Source organism: Pelodiscus sinensis, chromosome 6, assembly GCF_049634645.1.
Source record: "Pelodiscus sinensis isolate JC-2024 chromosome 6, ASM4963464v1, whole genome shotgun sequence".
Classification (NCBI taxonomy): domain Eukaryota; kingdom Metazoa; phylum Chordata; order Testudines; family Trionychidae; genus Pelodiscus; species Pelodiscus sinensis.
Genome location: NC_134716.1, coordinates 101191754 through 101219364, shown reverse-complemented (window position 1 = coordinate 101219364; position 27611 = coordinate 101191754). Strand labels below are relative to the sequence as shown.

Sequence of the window (27611 nt, the reverse complement as noted above, 5' to 3'; positions counted from 1 at the left end):
GAGGTGATGCTGGGATGGCTTTTTGGGAGGGAGGAGGGGGTACTGATTTGGCTCCCTCTGGATGGTTCAGTTCCCAGGGGGTGTGGGGAGTCAGTACTTACTGTACGGGCAGTTCTCCTTCTTGGTCCCGCTGACCTTGCCGTTCTTCTCAATCCGGAGAAAGTACTTGTTATAAGAGTAGAGCTTCCTCCAGCGGACATCTCCCTGGAGGTGATTGTAGCTCCGCACGTGCCTCCCCGCGCTGGAAGGAGAGGAGAAGGATGAAGAGGAGGAGGATGAAGAAGAAGCGTTGGTGGCCTCCGGGGACCGCATGTCCTGGCAGATGACAGACCCAGAAGACACCAAGAAGAGCAGCAGGAAGAGGCAGCAGCCGCAGCAAGGCAGGTGGGAAAAGGCTGAGGCACCATTTGTCAGTATCCATTTGCACATTGTACTGAAACGCTGGGCGCTGGAAAATGTCTCATCAGAAGAAACATACTGGAAGGGTAAAACCCGGTAAAAGGCAAGTGGGGAGCGGGGGGCTGCTGCTTCTGGTTAGAGCCCTCTGAGCTCTGATCTGGCCTGAAGTGAGTACACCAACATCCATAACTCAGGGGACAAATCGCCTCAGAAGTTGCTGCCTTTTAATCCTCCGAGTCCTCCCTCACAGAAGAAAGTTGGTGGGGTTTTTGTGTGTGTTGGTGGTGGTGGTGGTGGTTAATCCTCTCTTTTTTCTCTCACCCCCCTCCCCAACCTGGTCTGAGGCTTCCCCGTGGTTAATTCGTTCTCTTCCTCCCTCCTTCCTTTACCATCTTAGATGCAGAAAGGTCTGAAAAATAGATGACAGCAGTGAACGACAGCAAAAACAAATCATGAACACAACCCGGGGGGGGGGGCACTGGAAGGGGTTTCTTGCCCCTATTCTCCCCCTCCCTCCCCACACACTTGATGGTTTTTGCACCTTCTGGTTTCCCCACCCCCTTTCCTTGGCAAAGCCCAAGCCAGTTGTACAACTCGTCCCTGCTCACTGACAGCCCCGAGGAGGCAGTTCCTTTGTTTTGCTTTGAATCCTCCAGAAAGTACCAAAAAGAAAAAAAAATCCAGAGAGAAAACTCCTAACTTCTCTTCCCCCGTCTGGTTGTAAACAGGTTGGAAGCTGTAGCCTCAGTGCATGTCAGTGATTACAAGCAAGAGGTGGGATGTGCCTCTGGTGGTCAACCCTTATTTGCAGGGGGTCAAGCAGCGGTGGGACATCTGAAACCCTTCTGCAGCTGGAGTGAGCAAATGCTTGCTGTGGAGGGAGCCTCCGGAGGGAACTGCCCTTGCTTCCTCCCCGTCTGCAGCAGCAGCAGCCGCCTTCAGCTCTTCGCTAATTGCTCCGAAAGCGTTCTCATCCGAGTGCTGGCCACCAGCATGGCTTGGAGACTCATGCTTTACTAATTTCCCTGTCTTCCAGGCTGAACCAATCCCCTCCAGGGAGCCCCCCTTCTTTTCCTTCCTTTTTTAAGTACTTGTTTTCTAGCGCGGGATTTTATTTTATTTTTTTGGCAGTGAAGTGCTTGAAAGAACCACCTGGAGCTCGTTTCTCTGCTGCTTTCCGCACTCCCTCTCTGGGCTATAGAACGGATGGGGGGGGGGGGGGGAAGACGGGTTAGAAGCATATAGTGCAGAGGCAAGCCCTGAAAAGTTACATTTTATGCTGGTCAAGGAGAGTAAAGGGGAAGAGACATAATTAGCTCCCTTTCCTTCCCCTCTGCCAGCTTCCAGGGAGGTCTCTCCCCTGCTTTAAAGTATCACTGATTTCTCGCTTCCGTTGCTAAAATAAAAAGTTCACACTTTAGCCTACTCTTCCTGTAAAGCCTCTCAAGATTTATCGTGTCTCCTTCTCTGCTCACCCTCCTTGTCTCAAATGAAATCGGGGATCTAAATGACCTAACATTTCTAATTACTAACATGAGTCATTGACTGGATCACGCGTCGGACTTCAAAGAAAAGGGGGCTTTTATAGCGATGGCAAAGTTTTCCCCATAAAATCTGTCTGAAAAGTTTTCTGTGGGTTTCTTTTTACCAACAATTACAGGCACCCCCTATGATGTACTCATTTTTATTACTTAAAGGGGGATCAGGGAGTAACTCTGCTCGTGAACATTCCTTGCACAATATATTAATTGTGCCTCAGCATTCACTGATGTAAAATCATTAGTATAAAATGCAAGATAAGGAGTCACAATGAAATAAAAGAATAGATTACAGACGGGAACTGACATGTGGAAACAAAGTGGGTTATCCTGTGCATAAACATGGAACTCGGCTGAAACAGGCATAGGCAAAGGAAATTATGCTGATCAATAGACTACAAGGGAAAAACAGCATCAGCCATTATATTGTGTATTTGGAATCAATCTTACCTTGAACAGCAGAAAATATATAAAAGACAAATAGTTCTAAAATTAGATTGATTAATTAGGCTGGGCTTTTTAGTATATTGTTAACATCACTGTAGAAAATTAGAAATGATTTTCTCCAATTATGGTGTTTACCCTGTTGCAAAAGAGTCAGTTCTTAAATTTATGTGTTAGATTTAGTGGGTGACATTTAAACAGCCTTAAAATAGAACCATTTAATGCTATAATTAATATGTTTTATAGTGTTGTTTATGTTACTCCAGAATATTTATTTTTCATATTTTACTGTGATAAAGACTTCAGAACATTTTCAGGCTTATTTTGATTTAGGATTTTTTTATAATCTTAAAGAAAAAGACTAACACGGCGACATCTCTATTCTATTCTATTCTATTCTATTCTATTCTATAATGAATGTCTGACAAATTAAAATGTGGCTACCATGTTAATTTTCAGTTTTCTAGCTCATAGTTTTATACCTGGGTTGCCTCAGAAGGATCTGTGTTTCAGCCAGATTTTCAGCTGATTCTAAAAATTTAAAATGACAAGTAATTAAAATACATGTCTTATAAATTGTACATTTGATTAACTTTGTTCTAACAAATATCACAAAATCAGCAGCATTTTTTTTTTTAAAAAAGAGTTTCTCTGTAGTGGGAAGAAAAGTAACAATAGAAGCTTAAAATATTTTTAAAGCCTCACACATGAATTTTTTGCTCATGTGAGAAATTCTGCTAAGATCTATTTGTAACTTCTCTTTGGTTTCATGAATCAAAAATAAAAATTGAAACATTAGAAGTTTCATACTTAATCTAGTTCTGGCAGGTGCAATACTTAGTGCAGTACTTAAAACCACTACAACAGATAGAGTCCTTTTCTATACTGTGTGATGACAGGGAGGGCATTTACAAAACAGAGCCCAAATGAAAAGCCGACATAGCTTTTTAGATTATATCTCATTCCTTTTTCTACTTTCTGTATAGCCTTTCTTTTATAGCACAGTTGAATCCCTAAATACCCCACTACTTTGTATTGTTAGGTCACCTCTTAGGTTAGCCTGAGAAAGCCTGAGAAAAGTTCCACAGGAAAGATGCACTATTTAACGGAATTCAATCTGTCCCAATAGATTTGAATCACTAACATAAATGTATGAATGTAGATTATATCTCTGTAATGAGGCCTGAATCATTCTCAGTTACTTCAAAGGACTGAAATTCAACCTTCCTTTTTAGCAGCAACAATCAGACCTTAATGGGTTCCTTTATTAATTGTTCCACTGCAAAGTTTGAAAAGGAACTAACTTCAGTACAGGTCCTACACTAGAAGTGGTACCTACTGCTTCTAAAACTGTTTCTTTTTTTGCCTCCAGGCTCTTTATGATTTTCACATAGTTTATTTTGTGGCATTCTTATAAACATTCATTAACATCGATTCATCTACATTGAAACAAGCAAAATAGTAGAAAACATTTTTCAGGGTGTTGTTTCAGCAGATCAATTTTCCTAAGAATGTTGGGAGAAATGAAGTACATGCAGGAATTTAAGTTGAAAATATCCATGACAATTTTCTAGCCTCAGAGGGCTGTGTCACATTTTTCTTTTGACAGTAGAGATCTTTTTTACCATATGAATTGCAAGTGTTCCTGTTGCAAGACAGAAATTCATTCTTGAATTCAAAGAATACTCAGGCTTTGCCTATTTTTTATTTCCCTCAAACTATCATCTTTACTTGGTGTTGTCTTTAAGTCTGCAATGTTATTGTCACCATCTGAGTCCCAGGATATGAAACAAAGTGGGTGAGGCCATGTCTTTACTGGACCCATTTCAGTTGCTGACAAGAACAAGCTTTCAAGTTTGTTTTAGGTAATAAACTTGTCAGAGGGAGAGCTCTGTGGAGTTTGAAATTTTGTCTCTTTCACCAACAGAAGTTGATCCAATAATAGATACTACCTCACCCACCTTGTCTATCTTATATCTTTAAGTTATTTTAGCCAGTCGCTCTGGAATACAACCAGATGTTTGTGCAGACTTCGGACTGCTGGACAGTAATCGAGACTATTTGCTGCATTATAATTAGAAATGTGTATTCACCTTATAATCATTAGATTCAATCCTGCTCCCATTCTAGTAGATAGGAATTTTGCCAGCTACTGCAAGGAAAGAAGATTTGATCCAGCGATGTCATTCTTAGAGTGCTGCAAAAATGATGTAGGGAATGCTGTATGACGGTCATGAAGCAAAAAATGCAGTCTGTAGGCCAAATGGAGGCTGCAGAGTTTTGCAGCATGGTATATGATCAATTCCGCTTGTACAGAAGTGGTATGACAGGTAGAATCTCCAAGTCCCGGTAGGCAATAAATACTCTGTCTTAATCTGAGGCAGGCCTGTCAGATAGAGCATTGAATGCTGGATTGTTTACACCATAGGATGCAGTCCCATAAACTAGGGAAGATGTGGGCTGTGGTATTTTCTGTAAGTTAAATTAAGGTTTATGATATGTCACCTTTACGGTTTTCCTATGGGTATGCTTTAGTATAACAAAAATTCTCTCTGTCCTTTTATAGCACTTTTCTGTACATCTCAAGTGCTTTGCAAGAAGGTGAGTAAACATTATTATTCCCATTTTCCATGTAGTGTGCGGTACAGTAGACACTCAGAGTTATAAACACCTTGGGATTTGAGGTTGTAATTCAGAAATGTTCTTCACTCTGAATAAAACATTATGGTGGTTCTTTCAAAAGTTTACAACTGAACACTGGCTCAATACAGATTTGAAACTTTACTATACAGAAGAAAAATGCTGTTTAATTTAAATGAAACAAGCTCAGTATATCTTGTTAAATTTTAAAAGTTTCCTTTTATTTTTCGCAGTTTAACACAGTAGGGTACTATATTTGCTGTTTTTTGGAGGCGGTATCTCTGTCATTGCTTGCTTGCCAACTTCCAGGTCCAAATGATTTGTGTGGTTGATGATCAGTTTGTAACTCTGCTGTTCATAAATCTGAGGTTCTACTGTATAATGAACCTCAATCTAATCCAGTGAGCAGAGCCAGCCCAAGCTACGGGCTGACCAGGCTACCACCCTGGGGCGCCTTATTGTAGGAGGTGCCGCGCGGGGTTGCGAGACCGGGCGAGGGTGGGGCCATGTATGTGCTGGTGCCCGGGGGGTGGAGCCATGCATGTGCTGGGCGCCCGGGGCGGGGCCACGCATGCACCACATTCCTGGGGCCCGGGGCGCACGAATGGCTCGGGCCAGCCCTGACAATGAGTGACTGAGATGGGAAAAGAACATAGGTATTTTCATTTCTAGACTCATTCTCAGTCTAGTAGACTGTAGTGGCTCATTGCCGTATACATTGACTATTGCAATATAGATGAATGCATGGATAATATTACCTCTTGTAACACTTGAGCAATACTTGAGTTGTTGTGGCCTCTCAATCTTCAACTGGGTAACTGACACAATTCCATGTGTATGAGCAAGGGCTATATTAAGAGTTTTAACAGAGTTCAGCTTGTGTTTGCATTTAACTTCCAAAAAGAGCTTGAATTTCTAATTGAGTCATGAAAACACACGCAAACAGCAAGACTGAAATAAACAAAATTGAGTTAATCCAGGCCGGACTCTGTCCTAGATCCATACTGTGGCATTGTAATGAAAACACAGACCATTAAAGGGAGACTGTCAGCTTAAAAATCATTTATATTTTGTGTATCTGTATTGCCAGGAGCACCTTAGATGGATAAAACTGAAAGAATTTAAAAAATCCAAGATTCTGTTTGCAATTCATTCAGCAAGGATAATGAAAACAGATGACTCAGGTTTCCTTTTATTTCTATTTATCCCTCAGATCCAGTGATGATCTTACTGGTAGAGCCCTGCGTGGATACAAAATTGGCATCTGCATCTGCAAAAATTATCTGCCGATATACGCATCCACATCCGTAGATGTTGCTTGTGGATAAAAAGCAGATATCTACAAATATGCAGGATTCTAAAGACAAACTATGCATCCTCAAAAATGAGCCGTGTATATCCGCATCCACATCTGCAGATACCGTGGCTATAAAGTGGATGTCTGCGGGTGGATGTCTGCGGATTTGCAGGGTTTTACCTACTAGAGTCAAAAGTAAAACTCCCATTAGTTTCAGTGGGAGTAGGGTTTGGCCAGGTGACAAATTTGCTTTTCAGTTCTCATGCACTTGCACAGTGTTGCAGTGTGGGAGTTGCAAACACTGCAAGGGAATGCCTAAATTCAAACAAAAACGGCTTTACTGAAATGAAAAATAGTTTTTTAAAACAGTTCTATGAGATTAGATTTTGTAATTGCCATTTCTCCTGTTCCTTACATTCTCAGCTAGAGGCTCCGATAGCATTGTTAAATATTTCAGGAACTGATAGCAGTCTCTGACTTTAAATCATCATCCACTAGTTTTATGCCATCTTCCAAAAAGTGCAGATTAATTGAACCACAGATTTTCTGAATTTGTGATAAGCGCTCTCTAAAATGAAAATGGTTTGGATAGAAAGCTTAACAGATTTCTTTGCTACTGAATGAGATAGAACCAATTTTAAATGGTTTATTATCCCAATAGGCATGCATTGATGCCAGCTGGGTGTATATACAGAGAAGGTAATAGCTCTCAAAAAGCATGAAAAAATTACTGATTTTTTGTTTTAGAGAGGACTTGGGGAAGAGAGTGGAGAATAAGTGCTGGACCCTCCTATACAGTGATTATCTAGCTTATGTTAGTGTTTTATTCATGTTTTAAAAGAGAAAAATTTAAAATATAGCACTTAAAGTGGTGTTACCTAGTGGCGAAAGCACTGAACTGGGACTCATGATACCTGAGCTCTATTGCTGACTCTGCTACTGGATGACCTTGGGCAAGTGACTACACCGCTCTGTTCCTCAATTTTCCTGTCAGTAAAATGGGGATAATGAAACTGACCTCCCTTGAAAGTGCTTTGAGATCTGAATGAGATGCTGAGAGCCAGGGATGATGGTGATTGTTATTAAGGATATTGGGCTAAATGCCACTTATCTGACTCTTGAGGCCAGTGGGACATAAAGCCACCTGCATTGCGTGCATTCTGAAGGTATGTGAAATTCCCTCAAAATTTCTGGTGCAAAAATCAGTGACTGGATTGTTCTGATCCATAAAAATAGTTTTTCAAATGTGATAGACAAAATAGAGTTAAATTCCATACACTTTATTCCTTCCAGATGTCAAGAGTTAGAGAATGATGCAGAATAGATATGAAGAGCCAAAGGGCAAGAACCTGCATCAGCTGGACCCTGCATAGCAGCCACGATCTGTGTTGCCAGCTATAGCAGAGCAGCAATTGATAGGTTATGATCCTTGTGGGGCCAAACACCACATGATTTGTGACAGCCTAGGGAGGGCCTAGTAGTGCTTCCAAGGTCCCTGACTGGTGAAGGGAGACTACTTAACTTCTTGGTATCCCCTCCTGACTTATCTGGGAAATTAGATGGATCTGGAACTGGCTGCTATGACAGACCTTGGTGCTATACCTGCACCTTGGCTTTGGTTCATGGTTTCCAATTCCATCTCTGGCCCTACCGTGTCTGGTTTTACTCACTGGGAATGACTACCACACCTGGCCATGCTCCAATAAAATGTGAGAGGTATGCACAAGGCAGAATTTTGTGGCACACTTAGTGATCATGATGAAGAGGCTGTCACTCCATTGTTTAGCCTCTTACTTTACTAATGTTACAAATTCCATTATGTAATAATACTGTAATAATTACTTGACCTATGTACTATTTCTGGTATGTTTCTTTGTCACAAATGTATTGTCTAAGATGCTTAGATTCTGCACTTTAAGCAGATTATTTAAAAGGTTGTTTATTCTTCAAAAGATGGTAATTTTGGTATGTTCCCAATTTATGGCTACCTTATATCTGGAAAAGAAAGTATGCTAAACTTTATAGAATAACATATGTATGCCAAATAGAGATGACAACCATGCTTAATAAATAATGCTATTTTAAAAGAAGTACCAAGTAGGAAATGTATTATAGTAGGTTTCAGGGGAACAGGCTGTAGGGGAGACCCCAAAACAGTTAACTAGAGTCCCATAAATAGACACACGCATGGGTTGAATACTGAGCATGTCTGTACTACTTTTTGACTCCAGAAATCATGCCCACAACCAGATCTACACACCGCAATCTGCAAAATCTACTTCAAAAGAAAGAATCTGCAGGGACTTCTACCATCCTTAGAGAGTGTATTTTCTTTCCTCTTTGTAAACCAACCACCCTTGAATATAGGCCACTGAAGTCTTCCACTAAAACTAACAAATGGAAGCAAAATTAACAGATCCTGGATATGATGGGTAGAAGAGGCTAGTATTGGCTCTGCAAGATGCTCCCTTCTGTCATCTAATTTCATTTAAGACCATCCACTCCAAGTCTGCAGAGTTTGAGATCTGAGGGTCTGGGTCTATATGTTAGTGGTGAGTGATGGCTGCACCTTGTAGCATCATCCACACGCGCGCACACACACACATGCACACACACACACACAACCTCATACTTACGCACAATAGCTAAATCTGATCATTTCAGATACTGTATTTTTTGTGTGAATTTCTACTCGCTCCATGGATGTCTCAAGATCTATGGAATTTTCTCACAGATCTTGGGATACCCATGGGGTTAGGTGGGTCTTACTCCCAATCATTCCCAAAAGTCAGACTCATCAAATGGAACATTGTAATGGAAATTCTGTGTCATGAGAACCATGGAATTTCCTGGTCCCTCTGGAAATTTTTCTTTGCATAGGGATAATTTGGTCCTTCAGTGTATAAGCTCTTTGGATTCAAAGTAATGAATATGATTTTATACACTGATGGACCAAATTATCCCTATGCAAGGAGAAATTTGCCCAGAAAAGGCAATGTATAGTAGTCAATGGGACAACTCAAGTGAGTTTGTACTACTCGGTGTGAGTAAGGGTTGCAGAAGGATTGCAGAACTGAGTCCTATGATAATTGGGAAACGTATAATATAATAGGTAAGCAATGGATAGCTCCAAGTTCAATGCACATCTATTTCCTCACAAAGGGTGCTATGATATGGAGTTCAGTGGAGGCAGATCTGGCCCCTAAAGAGATTCTATACTCCTTAAAGGATATGAAACATAACATGCTCTGGATGTGTTAGATTCCACTGGGATCGGCATACAAGGCTGAAGTCATCCCCCCATCTCAAACTTTTGATCAAATCTTTTTTCTGGGGTAGAAATCATGTATATCACACCTACTATATTTGGAAGGACACTGGCATCCCAGCACAGCACCAAGGTTTCAGAAACATGTTTTCTGTTTTGGTTACTCTGTATATCTGAAGACAGCACCACTGTTTAATTAAGAAAGCTAAGATTAAGGACCTACTTAATTTGTGATAGTGTGGAAATTGCAAATTCTGCAACATTAGGCTCCTCCACAATTTTGTCAGCTGTGCAGCTGATAGCAGGAGCTCTACTGTATACAGTCAGCCATGGCTGGCCGGCAGCCAGGCTCCCACTGTAGTCTCGTGCATTAACAATTATAATTTATTACTTTAATATGTCCTTTAAAGAGCATAGATGCAGCAAAATATCTGGTTATAAAAGAATTAGCAGGCATAATATAACATAAGAGGATTTATATTATTCCTGTGCATTTTCTTAAACAACAATTAGGTCTTTTCTTCCAAATTACCTCAATTAATAAAGATCTATTGTTAATTTTCCACAATTTTCCATGTGTTATCCGCAACGAAGCCACAATTATTTGACAATCATCCCATGGTTCAACTAGGGTCTTAAACACAACTGAAGTACAACCACTCAAATATAAACCATTTTTTTTTTATTATTTAGTACTTCTATTTTGGTAGTGTCCAGAGGCTCTGATCAGTTCCCCATTGTAAAGGCACAGAGTTACTCATGGTCCCTGCTGCAAAGAAAGCAGATAGTTTAACTATTATCTTTCATTATGATGTTTTTGTTTTTCTAGAAGGTATGTTCCAGTTGTGAGTTACTTATGTCTCGTTAAACGTAAATTAAAATAACCTCTTAGAAATTTAATTTAATCATGATTTATGCTTATTAGCAAATTGTTTAGGTTTCTATTAAGATCAAAATACATAAGCAAAGGATAATGATATGGTATCCTCTTTCTAAGATTATGTAAAATGTATACAACATGTTAAAAATTTAGGAAACTCTCTGAAGTGAAGTCATCCATCCTGCTAGCCTTAAAGACATAATTTTTTCTTTATAGTGCACAGCTAACAACTGGCCACACAGATCTACATTATTGAAGGATTTATCCACATTGCAATTCACTGATGATAATTATATCTGAATGCAAAATTCCCTACATTTGATATTTGATGTACCCTTCATTCAATTGCAAAAGAGGGAATTTACATGCCAAAAATAACCCACATTACCTCTTGCATGTTAAAAATTGACACAAATATCTTCCCTCGGTATTCACTACATATTATAAAACCACTGCAGTCATTTTTCCAACCACCACTATGCAACACAACAAGTGGTGTATCTGATCATAAAAAGCACTTGAGGCCTATTCCTACAATTCAGGCTAATTCTGACCATTTTCCAGAAATCTGGAGGGCAGCTCGCATCCAAATAGGCATGCTCAGAAGAAAAGAAAAACGGAAATCTCAGTTTCCTTCTCCCTGCCTGCTCTTGTGATGCTCTCCAGCATTGTCACATTTAATTATTATTTGTCTATTATTTTCATTATAAAGGATCTTGCCAAACCTAACTCCTCTAAATTGTTCTATTCACACAATGACTCACCTGGGTAAGGACTGGTAGGATTGGACCCTTCATGTTTTATGCATATGAATATTCAAAGATAATAGATTTGTGACAGGATGTATTCCCTGCATTGGCTCTGAAAGGGTAAATGTGGGCCCCCCTGAAAGGCCAAGAAGGCTACCTGGTTGCATGTGCTGTGACAGCCAGGCTTACCTAAGGATCAGTTTAGTTGAAAGAGAGGAAACACACCTTAGAAAGGGACTGTATGGCAAAACTTTGCAGCTGTTTGTCCTGATAGACTAGAATAAGCAGAGCAGAAGGGTATAAGTGCTTGGAGTCTTACCTAAGCAGGCAGGGCCCAGATTTGGGGCTGGAGAACTAATATAAAGCTTTGGTATTGGGTTTTTGGTCATCCTGGAAAGGATGGATTTAAATTGTGGCCTGTCTGGAGGGCTGAGGACCAGAGTTGGCAGAAACTACTAGACAGGGAGAGAGCTGCTATGTCACATCCAGACACAAAGAGATACTTCAGAGAAATGGCAATCATTTCATTCACTCCTACAACTTATAAAAAGTATACTCTGAAAGAAGAATGTAGAAAAGCTAAATCAAGTTACACCTTCTAGTAACATTTTGTGGTGTCTTACCAGTGTATGCATATATAAGACACAGTATGCAATTGTCCCATTTTAGACGGCACTGGTGAGGCCTCACCAGACATGCCATGCCATGCCAGTTCTAGTTTCCACATGTTAGGACAAATTGGAAGGACTCTAAAGAAGAGTAACAAAAATGATTAAAGGTTTAGAAAACCTGATCTATGAAGAAAGGATTTTAAAAAGTATGTTTAGACTTGAGAAAAGAAGACCGAAAGGGGGAGAACCTTGAACAGTCTTTAAATACCTTAAGGCCTATTAAAAAGAAGATGGTGATCAATTATTCTCCACATACACTGAAGGTACAACAAGAAGTAATGGTCTTAATCAATAAGAGGAATGTAGATTAGATATTAGGAAAAACTTCTAATGATGAAGGTAGTTAAGCTCTGAAATAAGATTCCAAGGGAGAATCTAGAATTTGCATTATTAGAATCTGTTAAGAATGGGTTGGGCAAACACCAGTCAACGACAGTCTAGGTTTATTTGCCATGTCTCAGCACAGTGAGCTGGACTGGATGTCTGTTTGAGATTTCTTCCTGCCCTATGTTTCTATGGTTCTATTAATTCCTCAGGGAATTTTCTGAGATGCTAACATTTGCCTCTTCTAGTACAGTTATTAAATGGCTGAACTTGTAAAGGCTTTATACTCTACCCAACAGAATTTTTCTGTCTGTATGTAATGCAATAAAATGTGAATGCTGCATCTGAATAATTTCAAAATTTTGGAGAATGTTTGAGGTATGAATAGCCAGAATTTTCCTGATTTGGGAGGAAAAATAGAAAACCAAAAATTGGTGGGAGAGTATATAGACCCCCTTGCCATCTCATTAGCATAGTCTGAAATACCTATGCAATTTCATTTAGATCAAACAGGTGGTTGATGGCACCTGTAAAAACCTCCTAGCATAAAAAAACCCAGCCTATTTAATCTCTAGTCATCCCCCCCCCCCTTCTCGCACACACAATAGGGCAGAGTTTCTTTCCAGAAAGAAAGAAGACAATTATGGCAGGATATGTGGGGAGATTCTGTGGGGAAAGAAAGTGGGATCAAGAGTGTGCCCATAACCCTGGCATGGTAGGGGTTGGAGAATGGGTGACTCAGGTATGGCAAGAGAGAGGACATGTAGAACACACAGATGCTTTGTTGGCAGAGTAAGATTGCAGGATCCAGGAATGGTGGAGGGGAGAATGGGAGCACACAGGGCTCTTGCTGAGAGGGAGGTCAGGGACTCTGTGTTGGAAGAGATGGAGGGGGCAGTGAAAGAGACTGCAGAAACTATAGGCATGATCAGTATAGGTTGAATATCTCTAGTCCAGCACCATTTGGAACTGACTGATGCCGAACCACAGAATTCGTTGAACCATGGGAGGTCAATATTGTAGCAAGTGGATCTCTTTATTTTTATTTCACTGAGGTGAATGAATGGAACAATGCTTGCATCACTGCATAATGTATGACTTTGCTGATATGCCCTATATAAGCCTATGCCTAGCCAAGGCTTATCAGCTCTCTTTAAAAAAGTGTAAGTGTTGTTACACAATGTTACTGTATTGTCACAAGGAAATAAGTAGATAAATCATAAAAAGCATGCTTATACTTAGCACCATTAGTAACACTTCCATTGCTTGCTGGGATCTTAAAAGACATTTAGGGGTAAATTAGAGCTAACTAACAGTACAGAACACTGAGAGCCAGGACTGGTGGCTGTAAATAAACTTTATGGGACCACAGGAAACTTGGCCTCACCCAAGATTTGTGAATATCCGGCTAACTAAAATCATGCTAGACCACAGATTTTGCCAAACCAGAAAGTGCCAGGCAAGAGTGGTTCAACCTGTAGTAAGAAATATTCAAGATAATCCAGTCAATTCCACTAATTATGAAGTATATTGTTGACTATAACCTAACAGACAAGCCAGCATCTTTTCTATGAATCGGGTGCCTCTAATCTACTCAAATCTATTGAACTAGAACATGTCTTGGTTCTGCAAGGAGCTGAACTGTCTGACCCTGACTCATCTAGACTCTGTTCATCCTCCTTGACAGATTTGAATATACTGATACCCTGAGTCCCACCACTATGTTCAGGGGAGCCAAAGCTGAAACTCAAGGAAATAAGACCTAGGCAGGGGGCTTATAACCTGAATCCTACAGCCCAGGGCTGTGGGAATTGTCTGGAAGTGGTGAAGAGAACATAAAAGGACATGGTGAAGGCACAACCACTGGAGTTTGTGCAGTTTCTGTAGGGACCAGGGGGTGAGGAGCCATGCTCCATAACAAGCTATTAGAATATTTAGTTTCAGGTGATAAACTCCCTTATGAATTTGGTCTACCACCATCATATTTCCATTCAAACTCAGTAATTATCAACTCAGTAATTTCCTTCAGGCTGGCTAATTGAGCCAGACTTTTGTATCTGGGTTGTTTCAATAATTAACTTCGTAATAACTTCATAAGTACAGTTTGGGGAAAACTCCTCTCAGAGAATTAGAGGAAAAGTCCCATCTGTAAATTAATATAGAGGCAACCAGCTGGTGTGTGATAACTGGCAAGGAATAAAATTACTTTCAGTACCTGGAAAAGTGTTCTGCAGTATGTCATGGGAAGAAGTGGGTTGTTCCCATGAAAGCTCACAGTACCATCTACATATTTTATTAGTCTTTAAGGTGCTGCTAGACTATTCATTGTTTTTAAAGTTTTTCTAGACTCAAATGGGTCATATATGGAAAAACTGTGTAATGAGCAGGCAGGCTCCAGACCAACAGGATTGTGTGTATGCCACATCTTTTTATTCTGAAACAGTTGACTGAGAAAAGGCTTACTTACCAGAAAGATTAGTTTTGAACTTTATGCAATTGAAAAGCTTGGTGAAATCTATGAATAGTAACAATGGAAGATTTGTATTAATTTTGGTTTCCTGGAAGGATGGGGGGTCATTAGAAATTGCTGTCAGAAGGATCAAAATGCTTTGTAAGGATAAAATGGAGAGACTAGTTTGATATCATAACTAAAGAGCAGCAAGGCTGTATCTTACCACCTAATCTTTTCTGCATTGGGACAGATTTTATGATTCAAAGAGTAAAATCAAAGGAAGTTCAGGAGTTGGGCAGCAGAGGACAACTTCAGGATCTTGACTGTGTAGATGATTCTGTTCTGTTGGACATAGATGACATTGCCATTTAAAAGATCATTGTCAAAATCAAACATGAAATTGCCAAAATAGGCTTAAGAATCAGCCAAAAGAAAAGCCTGGTTGTTGAAAGAGGAGTCAGCAATGATTATGGCTAGGTGATCAATAGTGAAGAATTTGGTATGGTTAACAAGTTTGTATATGTTGGAAGCCCTATCAGTGCTGATGGCCAGGAGATGGAAATAGGAAGTAAGATGGGATTTTTGGAGACGGGAAAATACTTGGAAAAATGAAAAGATTGACTCAGAACCAAGATAAAGATAAAATGTCATTATGTGCTTCTGAAATTCTAGAATCCCACTGCAGAAAACTTAACACATTGTACCAGAGATGCTTGAGGAGAACACTTGGGGTTGAGATAAAGTAACTAATGTTGATTGTGTTACAGGGAGTGGCCAACAGAGATGACAATTCAGAAAACCTTAAGTGGTGTATGCATGTTATAGGTGTGACAGGGCCAGGCTGGAGGACTATAGCAGATAGAGAGAAAGGCAGCAACAGCCCTGGACAATCAGAAGCAAAGGGGATAGCGCTGCTGTAAATCAGTCAGAGCTAGCTTATCTCACCTGAGGCTGCTGTGGAACCTTTTAAAAGAAAGCCCTCCTTGCAAGGATTGGGAGAGTGAGAGAGAATGTGGAGTGCGAGGAGAGGAGATGAGGGAAAGTAACAACAACAACAACAACATTGCCAGAGAATGCTGGGGGGGATGTGTGTGTGTGTGTGTGTGTGTGTGCGTGCGCGCGCAGTTGGCCCCAATAGACCTCCCTTCTCCTGGCAGCCTGAAAGCCCAGCTGGAAGCTGGAAAGGATGGTTTTTGAAGCCCAAGCTAACCCTGGGGCACAGGCCCGAAGGCCTTTGTGGCTGAGAGAGCAGAGCTGGAACCCTGCTAAGGGCTAATAGAGCAGGACTGAGATCACCCAAGGAGGGACTGAGTAGGGTACTGGGACCCAGGAGTGGGGTTACCCTGTCACATACGGATACAAAAATTTTTTTCCTAGACAAGCCCTTCACTGAATACCACTTGAGGACAATAGATGTTATACAAGGCTATGTCTAAACTACATTCCTCTTCCAAAAGAGGAATGTAAATGAGCCATATCAAAAATGCAAATGAAGAGCGGATTTACAAATCTCGCGCTTCATTTGCATAATTGTGTGAGAGCGCTTTTTCGAAAAAGGGTTTTTTGAAAAAGAAACCGCAGTCTAGATGGGGTTCTTTAGGGAAAAAAAACCTTTTTTGAAAGATCCTATACTCCTAGATGGTGATTTTGCTTTCATAAAACCCTTTTTCGAAAAAGTGCTCAGAAGCCATTATGCAAATGAAGCATGGGATATTTAAATCCCTGCTTCATTTGCACTTTTGATTTGCTTAATTTACAACCTTCTTTCAACAGAGGAATATAGTTTAGACATAGCCATACATTCCTTTTTCAGAAGAGGGATGTAGTTTGTCGTGCCCCAACTGAACATTTGAGAAATATGTTTCCATGACAGCAACAATATGGCACTAGACAGAAGTGGAAATGTTGGGTTGCTTTATCTCACTAGGATTGAGAAAATCATATCCTATGCCTGTGCATTTATGTGACTACTGGGCATTGCTTTTTGTTACATGTAGAAAATGTTTTTTATGCATTTTTGTAAAAAAAATTAATAAAAAAGTAAAAAAAATCCATTTGTTACAGTGTACCCAGCTGAAGTAATTTTTTAGTCACTGTAGGAGTACAGTCTCAGTAGTTGCTAGATTCCTGTAAGTAGTGTCTTTTGATCATTCATGAAAATAATGTATCGATCTTTTCCATGCATTATAGATCCCTCAGCACTTCACATTAACAATGTGGTTGTCTGTCCAAATATCATGGCCAAATTACACCCTACCTATTTAAACTAAAGGTAATACAATGAATAGCCTGGATAATCTAGTTTGATTTAGTGTAAGTGCATTTCCCCAGAGCAGTGGCTTTTCTGGAGATGTTAAAACCAAGGCCGTGTCTACACTACAGATAAGATTGAAGCACCTGCAGTCAATCTTCCAGGGTTTAACTTAGCTGGTCTAGTGAAGATATGCTAATTCAAACTGAGAGGGTGCTCCTGTAGATTTCGGTAGCCCTGCTTCTATGAGAAGTAAGGGAAGTCAACGGGAGAATGTGTTCCCTTTGACTTCTCACAGTGTGGATGGTGCCAAATTCAAGTTAAGATACTTTGACTTAAGCTACACAATTAACATAACTGAAGTTGTGTATCTTAATTCAAAATTACCCCCTAGTGTAGACTAGGGCTGAGTTAATAATGCCCACTCACTGCTGTTGATCTCCTATTCACTCTTCTCATGTAATTACATCCATTCCACATTAACACACACACAAGTGTGTTTTTAAAACAATGAACCCCAAAGGTATTAGCCTGATTCAATAGGTTTAACTTGATTCAGGAAAGTTCATTCAGGATATTGGAGAAAATTGTCAGTCTGATATCTGTAGTCCTTTTTGTCAAGAGATGATGATGTCTCACAATTGCAGTATATCATCTTCCTGATTTTACAGTGGTGAAGTGACTTGTTGGTGCTAACCCTGCAGCCAGTGGTAGAGCTGGGAACAGAAAATATGTCTTCTGAGTCCCAGTCCAGTGCTCTGTCCATGAGGCAAGATGGGTTCAACTCTCAGTTTCTTGCTGATATCCTTTTGTAGAATATTGCCAGCATTTCCCACTGGAATGTTCACTTACATCACACTATAAAACATTTTTTACAAAATGTTGCTATCTTATGCAGCTAAAGGTCACATACAAGTCAAAATGTTAATATATTCTTGTGCTGAGAAGTACTTGTCTCTTGAAATATCAGATGGGTAGTGAAAGGAAAGTGGGTGTGGTTTTCTTTTTCAATGCATATTCAAAACTTCTTTGATGAAGAAGCAAAATTCTATCAACTGTACATGAAAATATTTTGTTTCCTCTTCAAAATCTTTGAAATAATTAATGCCAGAGGAACCATTATTATGATCTAGGCCAAGGCGTTCCAAACTTCATTGCTCTGCAACCCTTTTCTGACAACAAAAATTAGTGGCATCACCCTGGGAAAGAGAACTGAAGGCTGAGCCTGCCCAAACCCTGGTGCGCAAGGAACAGGGGACCAAAGCCAAAGGCCAATGGCTTTGACACTGGTGGGGAGTTGGGTGTGGGCTTATTGGCCCCTTTGGTTTTGACCCTGGGCCCCAGCAAGACTAATGTCAGCCCTGGCAAGCCCATTAAAATGGAGTCACTTTGAGGTCCCAACCAACAGTTTGAGAACTGCTGATCTAGCTTGAACACGTTAAATAGGCTATAGAATTTCAACTAATGATTCCTACATCTACTACAAAAAAATTGTGGTAAAAAAAGCTTTCAGCATTTTCCACAACTCAGGCTTCAAGCAGAGGTACCAGGGATACTAACAAGATCAGAGAAAGACATTCATTATGAACCTCAAATGCCCTAAACTCATAACACACTTGGGCTGTGTCTACACTGGCAAGAATTTCCGGAACTGCTTAAAATGGAATACCATTCCGTTTTCAGTTTTTCTGGAAAAGGAGCGTCTACATTGGCAAAAGACATTCCGGAAAAGACTACTGGGCTGTCCACACTGGCCCTTTTTCGGAACAGTGTTTCGGAATAAGGACTTATGCCCGAGCGGGAGCGGAACAGTTTTTCTGGAATAGCGGCTGATTTTGTACAGTAGAGCGTCGTTGCTTTTCCAGAAATTCAAGGGCCAGTGTAGACAGCTCGCAGCTTATTCCAGAAAAGCGGCTGATTTTCCGGAATAAGTGGCCCAGTGTAGACACAGCCTTACTGTAATAATTCAAAACTAGAATCAAAAGATTAGTGTAGGAGGAGACCTCAGAAAATCACCTAGTCCAACCCCCTGCTTAATGCAGGATCAACCCCAACTAAATCAACCCAGGCAAGGCTTTGTCAAGCTGGGCTTTAGATGGTTTTAAGGAAGGAAATTCCACCACCTCTTTGGGTAACTCATTCCAGTGCTTCACCACCCTTCCAATAAAATAGATTTCCCTAATATCCAACCTAGACCTCCCCATTACAACCTGAAACCATTGCTCATTTTTCTGTCATCAGTCACCACTGAGAGCAAACTAGTTCCACCCTCTTTGGAATCCCCTTCCAGGTAGTTGAAGGCTGCTATCAAATTCCCCCTCTTCTCTCATGCATCAGTTCCCTCAGTATCTCAACATGACTCATGTGCCCCAGCCCTGTAATTTGTTTGCATTCAGCTGATCTCTCAATTTCTTCACATCCTTTCTGTAGTGGGGAGCCCAAAACTGGAGACATTCCAGATGTGGCCTCACCAGTGCCAAACAAAGTGGAATAATCACCTTCCTTGATATGCTGGCAATGCTCCTATTAATGTAGCCCAATATGCCATTAGCCTTCTCAGAAAAAAGGGCACACTGACTCATCCAGATTCTTATCTGCTATAATTCTCAGGTCCCTTTCTGCAGAACTTCCGCTAAGCCAGTCAGTCCCCAGCCTGTAGTTAAAAAAAAAAAATTATTTTGGCCCAATCCTTCAAATTGTCTAGGTCACTCAGGGCCCTTTCCCCACCCTACAGGATATCTACCTTACTCCCCCCCCCCCCCAGTTTAGTGTCATCTGCAAATTTTCAAAGAGTGCATCATCCACATCATTAATGAAGATGTTGAACAAAACTGGTCCTATGACCAAACTCTGGGACACTGTTTGACATATGTTGCTAACTAAACACCCCAAGCCACTGATCACTACCCGTTGAACCTGATGATTAAGCCAGCTTTCTTTCCACCTTATCATCCATTCATCAAAGCCATACTTAACTGCTTTCCCAATATCCACAGAGCTGATTATCTCATCCTAGAAGGCAATCAGGTTGGTCAGGAATGAATCCATGCTGGCTGTTCCTGATCACCTTCCTCTTTTCCAGGTGCTTCAATATGGATTTTGTGAGGGTCTCCTCCATGGAGGTAACTCCTTCAGCCCACTCAGACACATTGCATTCAGTCCCATGGACTTGTGCATGTCCCAGCTTTCACCACTGAGGACTGCCCACCTCCTCCCCATACTGTGCTGCCCAGTGCATCAGTCTGGGTGCTGACCTTGTCTGTGAAGAACAAGAGAAAAAAAAGTACTTTAGCTTTTTCCATATAATCTGTCACTAGGTTGCCACTCTCATTCCATAAAGGTCCCAACTTTTCATGACTATCTTGTTGATTTCTATAGGTATGTTAGCATTCTTGTTACTTGTCACATCCCTTGCTAGCTGCAACTCAATTTATGCTTTGATCTTCCCATTTACACCCATTCATACTTCAGCAATATTTTTATACTCCCCCGTGGTAATCTGTCCCAGATTCCACTTCTTGTAACCTTACTTTTTGTGTTTAAGTTCACCAATTTCTCTGTTAAACCAAGCAGGTTGCCTGCCATTTTTGCTATTCTTTGTGGACCTCAGGATGGTATGTTCCTGCCCACTTAAAAAGACTAATTTAAAATACAGTCAGATCTCTGGTACTTCTTTCCCTTTCTTACTAGTCTTCCCTGGCTATATCTAGACTACACCGATCTATCGGAAAAAGGTACACAAATTGTTTTGTCAGAAGATGCTCTTCTGAAATTTGGCTCAGTGTACACTGGGCCAAATTTCAGAAAAGCCTCCTTTCAGAAGAGCCCTTCTTCCTCGTGGAAGGAGGAAGACAGGGCTTCCGAAAGAGTGTGTCTGCTCTTCTGCAAAAAAAGTGGAAGAGCAGATGCATTCCCTGGACACGGTGGAGTTTTTCTGGGATACCTCGGAAAACCCCCGGAAAAACCCCGTAGTGTAGACATAGACTTCCTCAGGGGCTATCTGCTTTTTCTGAAGACCAGAATCTGTATTGTTCTGCTCTCCTTTTCTTCCTTTTGTCAAGATCCTGAACTTGACCATCTCATGGCCACTGCTGCGCTGGTTGTCACCCACTTCTAATTCCACTACCAATTCTTACCTGTTTGTGAGCAACCGCTCAAGAGAAGCATGGCCCCTTGATGGTGGTTTTTTCCAGCACTTGTTTTTCCAAGAAGTTGTTTCCAACACTCTCCAAAAACTTCTTGGATTGTGTGAGTACTGCTGCAGATGTCAGGGTGACTGAAGACCCTCAGGATAATTAGGGACTGTGATCTGGAAACTTCTGTTAGTTGTGTGAAAAAAGCCTCATCTACCTCATCCTCCTGGTTTTGTGGTCTCTAGCAGATGCTTATCATGACATCACCTTTGTGGGTCTCATTTTTAAACTTAATCCAAAGACTCTCAACATGTTTTTCAGACTCTTGCATTCAGTGCAACTGCTCCACCTGTTCTCTTCTGCTTGTCCATCCTGAACAGTTTATATCCAACCATGACAGTGCTGCAGTCATGTGAGTTACCCCACCAAGTCTCTGTTATTCTGATCACAACATAGTTCCTTAACTATGCCAGAACTTCCAATTCTTCCTGCTTGTTTCCCAAGCTTTTTCCATTCTCTACAGACACCTAAGATAACTAGCCGATTGCTTTACTTTCTTAATATGAATCAGGAAGTCTCTCCTATTGTACCCTCTTCTTTGTGTCTCCTCACAGTATCCCACTTTTCCATTTACTTCAGGACTTAGGTCTCTATCCTCCAGTGAACCTAATTTAGATGATATAAAGATATTTCAATTACAGCAAGTTAAAATGAGGATATTGGATTACAGTTAAGATATTTAGCTAATTTCAATTTTTGTACAAAGACATGTTTTATTTGCTAATCTCATTAGATTTTTGGGAGGGGAACTTACAACTCTTCCAACTATAGGATAAAACCTATAAATTGGCTTAGTTCATGTTCTTAAAACAGATGCATTCAAAATGAAGCATTATCTTTTCTTTCCCATTCAATTTATCTCACAGCAAATTAACTCTTAGCTATGAAGAAAAGGAAATTATTTTACATGTATTTTATTTCATGTTAACAAATTTTGCTCCCTTTCGGCTAAACTGGCAGAACTGATTAATATTTGAAAAAATGCATAACTTATTAAATGTTGTATAAGCAAGGACTTGCATTTCTACAGGATTATGGATTAGTCAGCATATTCCTTTCTCCACTTGGTCTGGAAGTAAATTTGATGTTGTGGTGCCAAATTTATTAACTCGTTGTTTCATTTGGAAAGAAAATAAATGAATTTCTAATGTTTGATTTTTTTCCCTTAAAGGTGTGTTATTAGTGCACAAAAAGAGGTGTCAACGATATCATCCAAGTCATGTATGATTGGAAATGGACATGGGCAGGTCATGTAGTGAGATTGAGACAATAAATGGACACTCCATTGGTATACTCCAATTGGTATCCACAAGAGTATCCAATTGGTATACTCCATTGGTATCCACGAGAAGTAAAAAGAACACAAGAAAGGCCTCCAGCCCATTAGGTGGATCCTTTATGGACATGAGAAGCTCACAAAACAGGATAGCATGGAAAAGTTGCAATCTGCATGGGTGGTGAGACTATTCGCATCAGTGAAATCATGGATCTTCCAAGCACCGTAAGTATTCCAAGTAAAAGTGTCTGAAAAATATGTAGGTTCTACAAAACTTTTAGAATCTCATTCAAAAGTTTGAAATTTGTTTTCTGTTTCAAAGAAAGGTTAAAAAATGCCTATGCCATTCCCAAAGTTCAAAACAAAACCACCACGAAGTCTACCGTGGTTTGAATTTAGTGGCATAAAATAAACAATTAGCATTCTTAAAAACAGACTGCATTGCTATTGAAAACAATTAGTAGTTTAACATTCTTTTAGTATGTTGACTGCCTGATCCCAAAATATCTTGTGGTGCTGCTATCATGTTAGGTTCCAGTCCTGCAACAACATGCATACATGATTAGGTTTCTAGACTGCAGATAAATCTTTTGAAGTTAATGGGTCTGCTCACTTGGTTTTATCCAAAGCTCACTGAAGTCAATGAAAAGACTTACTTTAATTTAAGAGGTATTTGGATCAAGCTCACAAAGTATAAACTTAAATACATACACGTGTCTTTGCAGGACTGGCACCTTAGATTTCATTATCCCCGGGTGGGGTATTCTTGGAATAGTGAATTCCATGAATCCACCTAACATACTGACAACTTTCTGCACAGATCTCAAGATATCCACAGATCTCAAGAGGTCCAATGAAACACTACAGCTTCCCCAGGACTACTGCTGGCTGGAGGTCCCCTCTACCACTGTTGAACAGCATCCACAGAAAGGAGATTGCTGGGAAATGAACAAGTGTGCATTCTAAAAGACATAACACTACAAGTACATTCTTCTTCCAATCACCTCCTTTGTGCCACCTGCATTTGGAATGAATGTGAAACCAAAATGTGTATGCCAGATTCATCATTGCACCACCATCAGGGATAAAGGGAGAAACCTGCATGTTCCCCATTAAGGATTGTTGTGGGTGGGATTGGCCTTTGGCTCAGCCCTAAGATCTTTCTTAGTTTGTACCCTATTGCAATGGCTCTCGTGGGTCAGTGGAGAAGTGCAAAATCACCAGTGCATAAAGTCACCCTAGTCATGGCCTCTCAGCCAAAAAGTCCATCTACTTTTTGATGCTCTGTATCACCACTACCTGCCCTCCTCTACCACAGAGATAATCATCTTCCAGTGGTATTAAAACAGAGCTCTGGTATACCTGAAATACTACCCCTGCCCTGTGTCCATGGTTGAGATATGAAAAGATACACAGGCCTGGTCTCAATAAAAGAGAGGGAAGTGGTTAGAGTTCTCCATGAAAGCCTCTTGCCTGTGAATTCATATTTATTTTGGTCCGAAATACCCTGAATTTAAAAAGAACACAAGAACAAGCATACTGGGTCAGTCCAAAGGTCCATCTAGCCTAGGATCCTGTCTTCCAACAGTGGCCAAAAAGATAAAGAGGGTGAGGGTAATATATTTTACTGGACCAATTTTAAGCCATAAACTTTTCTCTCCCACCAACAGAAGTTGGCTCAATTATAGATATTACTTCTCTACCCTTGTCTCTCATATCCTGGAACCAACAGGGCTCCAACAATACTGAATATGATAGGCCATCAGACCCGTCATGAAAACCATCTGTGGAAGGGTATACTCTGCTGCTATGTTTCCTGATTTGTGTGTTAACTTTTCATGTTTAATTCTGCCCCAGGGATTACAAAGCTAACTGCTGACTGAGCACCTAGAACGGTAGTATAGGTTTTTAAAAATATTGCATTTTAAATCTAAATAAACAGTAAATCACTTTAAGATGCAAGCCATACTTAGCAAGATTCATGCTTAGCTGCAACTTAACTTCACGAGCAATTAAAACTGAAAGGGCTACTCATACAATAAGTTTTTTCAATATGAATGAGGGTATCCAAAACTGACTACAATTTGGTATAAAGTATTATTACAACTTGTAACCACCAGCGTTTCAATCTTTGTCTGTAATATAAGATGCACTAGTTTAATAAAAATGTTTTTAAATTGGTTTAGTTAAACCAGTGCAACCCCTTTAAATCAATTTAAACCTGGCTTATAACAATTTATCTAGATCAGATTAATTTTATTTAATTCCCTACTAAGACTGGTTAAAATAGATTTTAAGAGTTCACACAGCAGTTTGTACAAGTTTAAACTAAATCAGTTCTAGAAAGACCCCTCGGGTTGAATTAGTGCAATTTGTTATATGGACCAGGATTCATTTCAAGTTCCTGACCCTTGAAAATCTACTGCTGGAGTGAAGAGGCAGCCAGCATTTTATATGGTAGCAGGCTATCCCAAGCTGTCTTGCTTTCTTAGAGTCAGTTTTTCAAAGACTGAAAAAAATACATAGTATCAACCCCCCAAAAGAGTTAAAACAGCATATACATGAAATATATTAAACCTTTCTGCATGGCTGGTAGCCCTTGTTCATCTTTCAACAAAGACTTCTGTGCCCAGCAGAATAACAACCTAGGTTCTGTCCTAATTGCTCCTAGTCAGGAAAGCTGACACACCTAGGTGTGTGGTTTCCCTTTATAAATTAAAAGGTCAGCCTATCCCCTCCTCCCTTAAGGAAAACATCCTGTTCTTGTGCTTTCCCTGGCCTTAGGAAGCTAATCAGGTTCATGCCAGTAGGTTTGTTGTGTGAAAGAGTGCAGTTTGAATTTTATTTTTACCCCTCCCTTTGGTAGGAAATCTTACACTCTGCCTTTGCTGTCTGCAGGAGCATCCCTATTCTTTAAGCATAAAAGGAGAGGATACATTCAACAAATGAGAGAACTCCCTAATCAGGCACAAGAAACACAGCAGGCAAGACCTTAACTGTATTAAGAAACTCATTCAATGGGTTAATGGGATTAACGGTAAAGGTAATAGCTGTGTTAGTGCTGCAGAGGCACCCATGTTTCCCTTGTCTATAGGCTGGGTCTCTTTCATTGGGTGTTGTTCTGCATCCCCACTGACTTGTTCCAATAGCAGTAAAATGAAAGAGGGAAAAAAGAAGAGGAATTTATTGATCAACAGGAACATAAAGAAAACAGTAACCTATACACTTATCTAGGGATATAAGGTGTACAAAACCTAAGCACCCTACAGTACTGGAAATGAAAAGACACATGTGCATCCATCTGATGGGAGTTTCCCTTTCACACTGTTATGTAAGCAATAATTAGAAAAAAAGAAACTTTGTAGAAAATACCCACCCACCATCTTCTTTAAGATTTTCCTGAATGAGGATGTTAATAAGATCTCTTCATTTCTAGCTCAGAAACAGAGACTGCCACATTTTAAAATGAGTAGAGAGATGCTAAAATTTGTCGTAACCCTCAGGATAAAATACTAATAAGTTTCTCTTTTCAACAGTGACCTTTTTATATGTTAACACATAACTCAAGAAAATACTGCATATTTATAGTATTTTTGAAATAATTCATACAGACTCTAGGGAAGTAGCTTTTTGCCATGTGGGAAAGATAGTTTGAAACAGAAATGCACTGGCCTGTGGGCTAAGCATTCACACTGAGTGATCAGACAAAGTTTGTACACTGTTGTGGTCTGGTCCAGCACTGGGACTCCTAGGCATTATCAAAGTACAATAACAGAAAATAAAAGAACAAAATGATTTTCATATTTGTGAAAGATAATTTCTTTGAGGAGGCAAACTTTAGGTATGTGAAAACAGGATAGCTTCCATATCATTGTTTGTTTCTTTGCTGAGCCTGCCAGCATGCTAACAATTTTGTCATATCAAAATTGCCACTGGGAATTAGACCAAACCCTGATCTTGGCCAGATTCAAACTAGGATGAATACTTTGCATTTGTCACAGTCTTCAGATTTTTACAGACTGTTTCCTGGGAATAGTCCATATTGGCACTTGGTGCCTATTCTCTGAAATTACATGGGATTAATTTCATTCTTTGATTGTCTGACCTAAACATATACTATTTCTGCTTCTGCCCCAAGAAAAATTATTTTATTAAGAAAAAGAAATTTTAATGTGTTTATGTAAAATGTACCATCCAGAATCTATTTTCCTTCATAAGAGTGAATGCAAAAGTGAATGAAAAGTGGGGCAAACATTGTTTAAACAAATTAGTCCAACTCCAGCAGCGACACAGAAGGATCATTATCACTCTCTTGATCAACCCATCTCCATACTTCAGAACAGGTTTTGGCTGAATGACTATATAGTTGTAGAATCATAGAATTGGAAAGAACCTTAAGAGGTCATCAAGTCCAGTCCCCTACGCTCATGGCAGGACCGAACACCATCTATCGTGTCCCTGACAAGTGTTTGTCTAATCTTCTCTTAACCTTCTCCAATGATGGAAATTCCACAACCTACACAATTTATTCCAGTGGTCAAACACCTTAGCAATTAGGACATTTTTCCTAATGTCCAAACTAAACCTCCAGCAATTTAAGCCCATTGCTGCTTTTGTCCTATGATTTGAGTTTCAGGAGAATAATATTCTCCTTTCTCTTTGTAACAACCTTTTAGGTACTTGAAAGCTATTATCATGTCCCCTCTCAGTTTCTCCTTTCCAGACTAAACAAATCCAATTTTTTCAATCTTGATTCATAGGTCATGTTTTCTAGATCTTTAATCAGTCTTTTTGCTCTTCTCTGGATCTTCTCTGATTTGTCCGCATCTTTTCTGAAATGCAGTGCCCAGAACTGGACACAGTATCCAGTTGAGGCCTAATTAGCACAAAGTAGAGTGGAGGAATTACTTCTCATGTTTTGCTTATAACAGTCCTGTTAAGACATCTCAAAATCATGTTTGGTTTTTTTGCTACAGTATCACACTGTTGACTCATATTTACCTTGTGGCCCACTATGACCCCTGCATGGATTGCTTTGCATTTGTCCTTATTGATTTTCATCCTGTTTACCTCAGACCATTTCTATAGTTTGTCCAGATCATTTTGAATTGTAATCCTATCATTCAAAGCACTTGCAACCCTTCCCAGCTTAGCATGGGCAAGAGACTCTCAAAGGGTACATTTAGATTGCTTTCCTCTTCTGAAAGAGGCAATGCAAATTAAGCGCTG

At 40.0% G+C, this 27611-nt stretch overlaps 1 protein-coding gene and 1 long non-coding RNA gene across 3 annotated transcripts in view; one reads left to right on the top strand and one right to left on the bottom strand.

Moving 5' to 3' along the window:
- Positions 1-719, bottom strand: part of FGF10 (fibroblast growth factor 10) — an 88238-nt gene extending 87519 nt beyond the window's left edge. The window contains 1 exon segment of the mRNA NM_001286925.1: positions 102-719. Coding sequence (NP_001273854.1) covers positions 102-429 — 328 coding nt within the window. The 5' untranslated portion in view covers positions 430-719.
- LOC102449997 (uncharacterized) lies at positions 247-27611 on the top strand. 2 transcript variants are annotated; one of them, XR_012904926.1, is made up of 6 exons: positions 247-384; positions 4948-4982; positions 6235-7484; positions 22278-22607; positions 23203-23365; positions 25281-27611. It is a non-coding gene; the product is annotated as an uncharacterized LOC102449997 (long non-coding RNA). The 2 variants fall into 2 exon arrangements; XR_012904925.1 differs by having other exon boundaries at positions 23203-27611.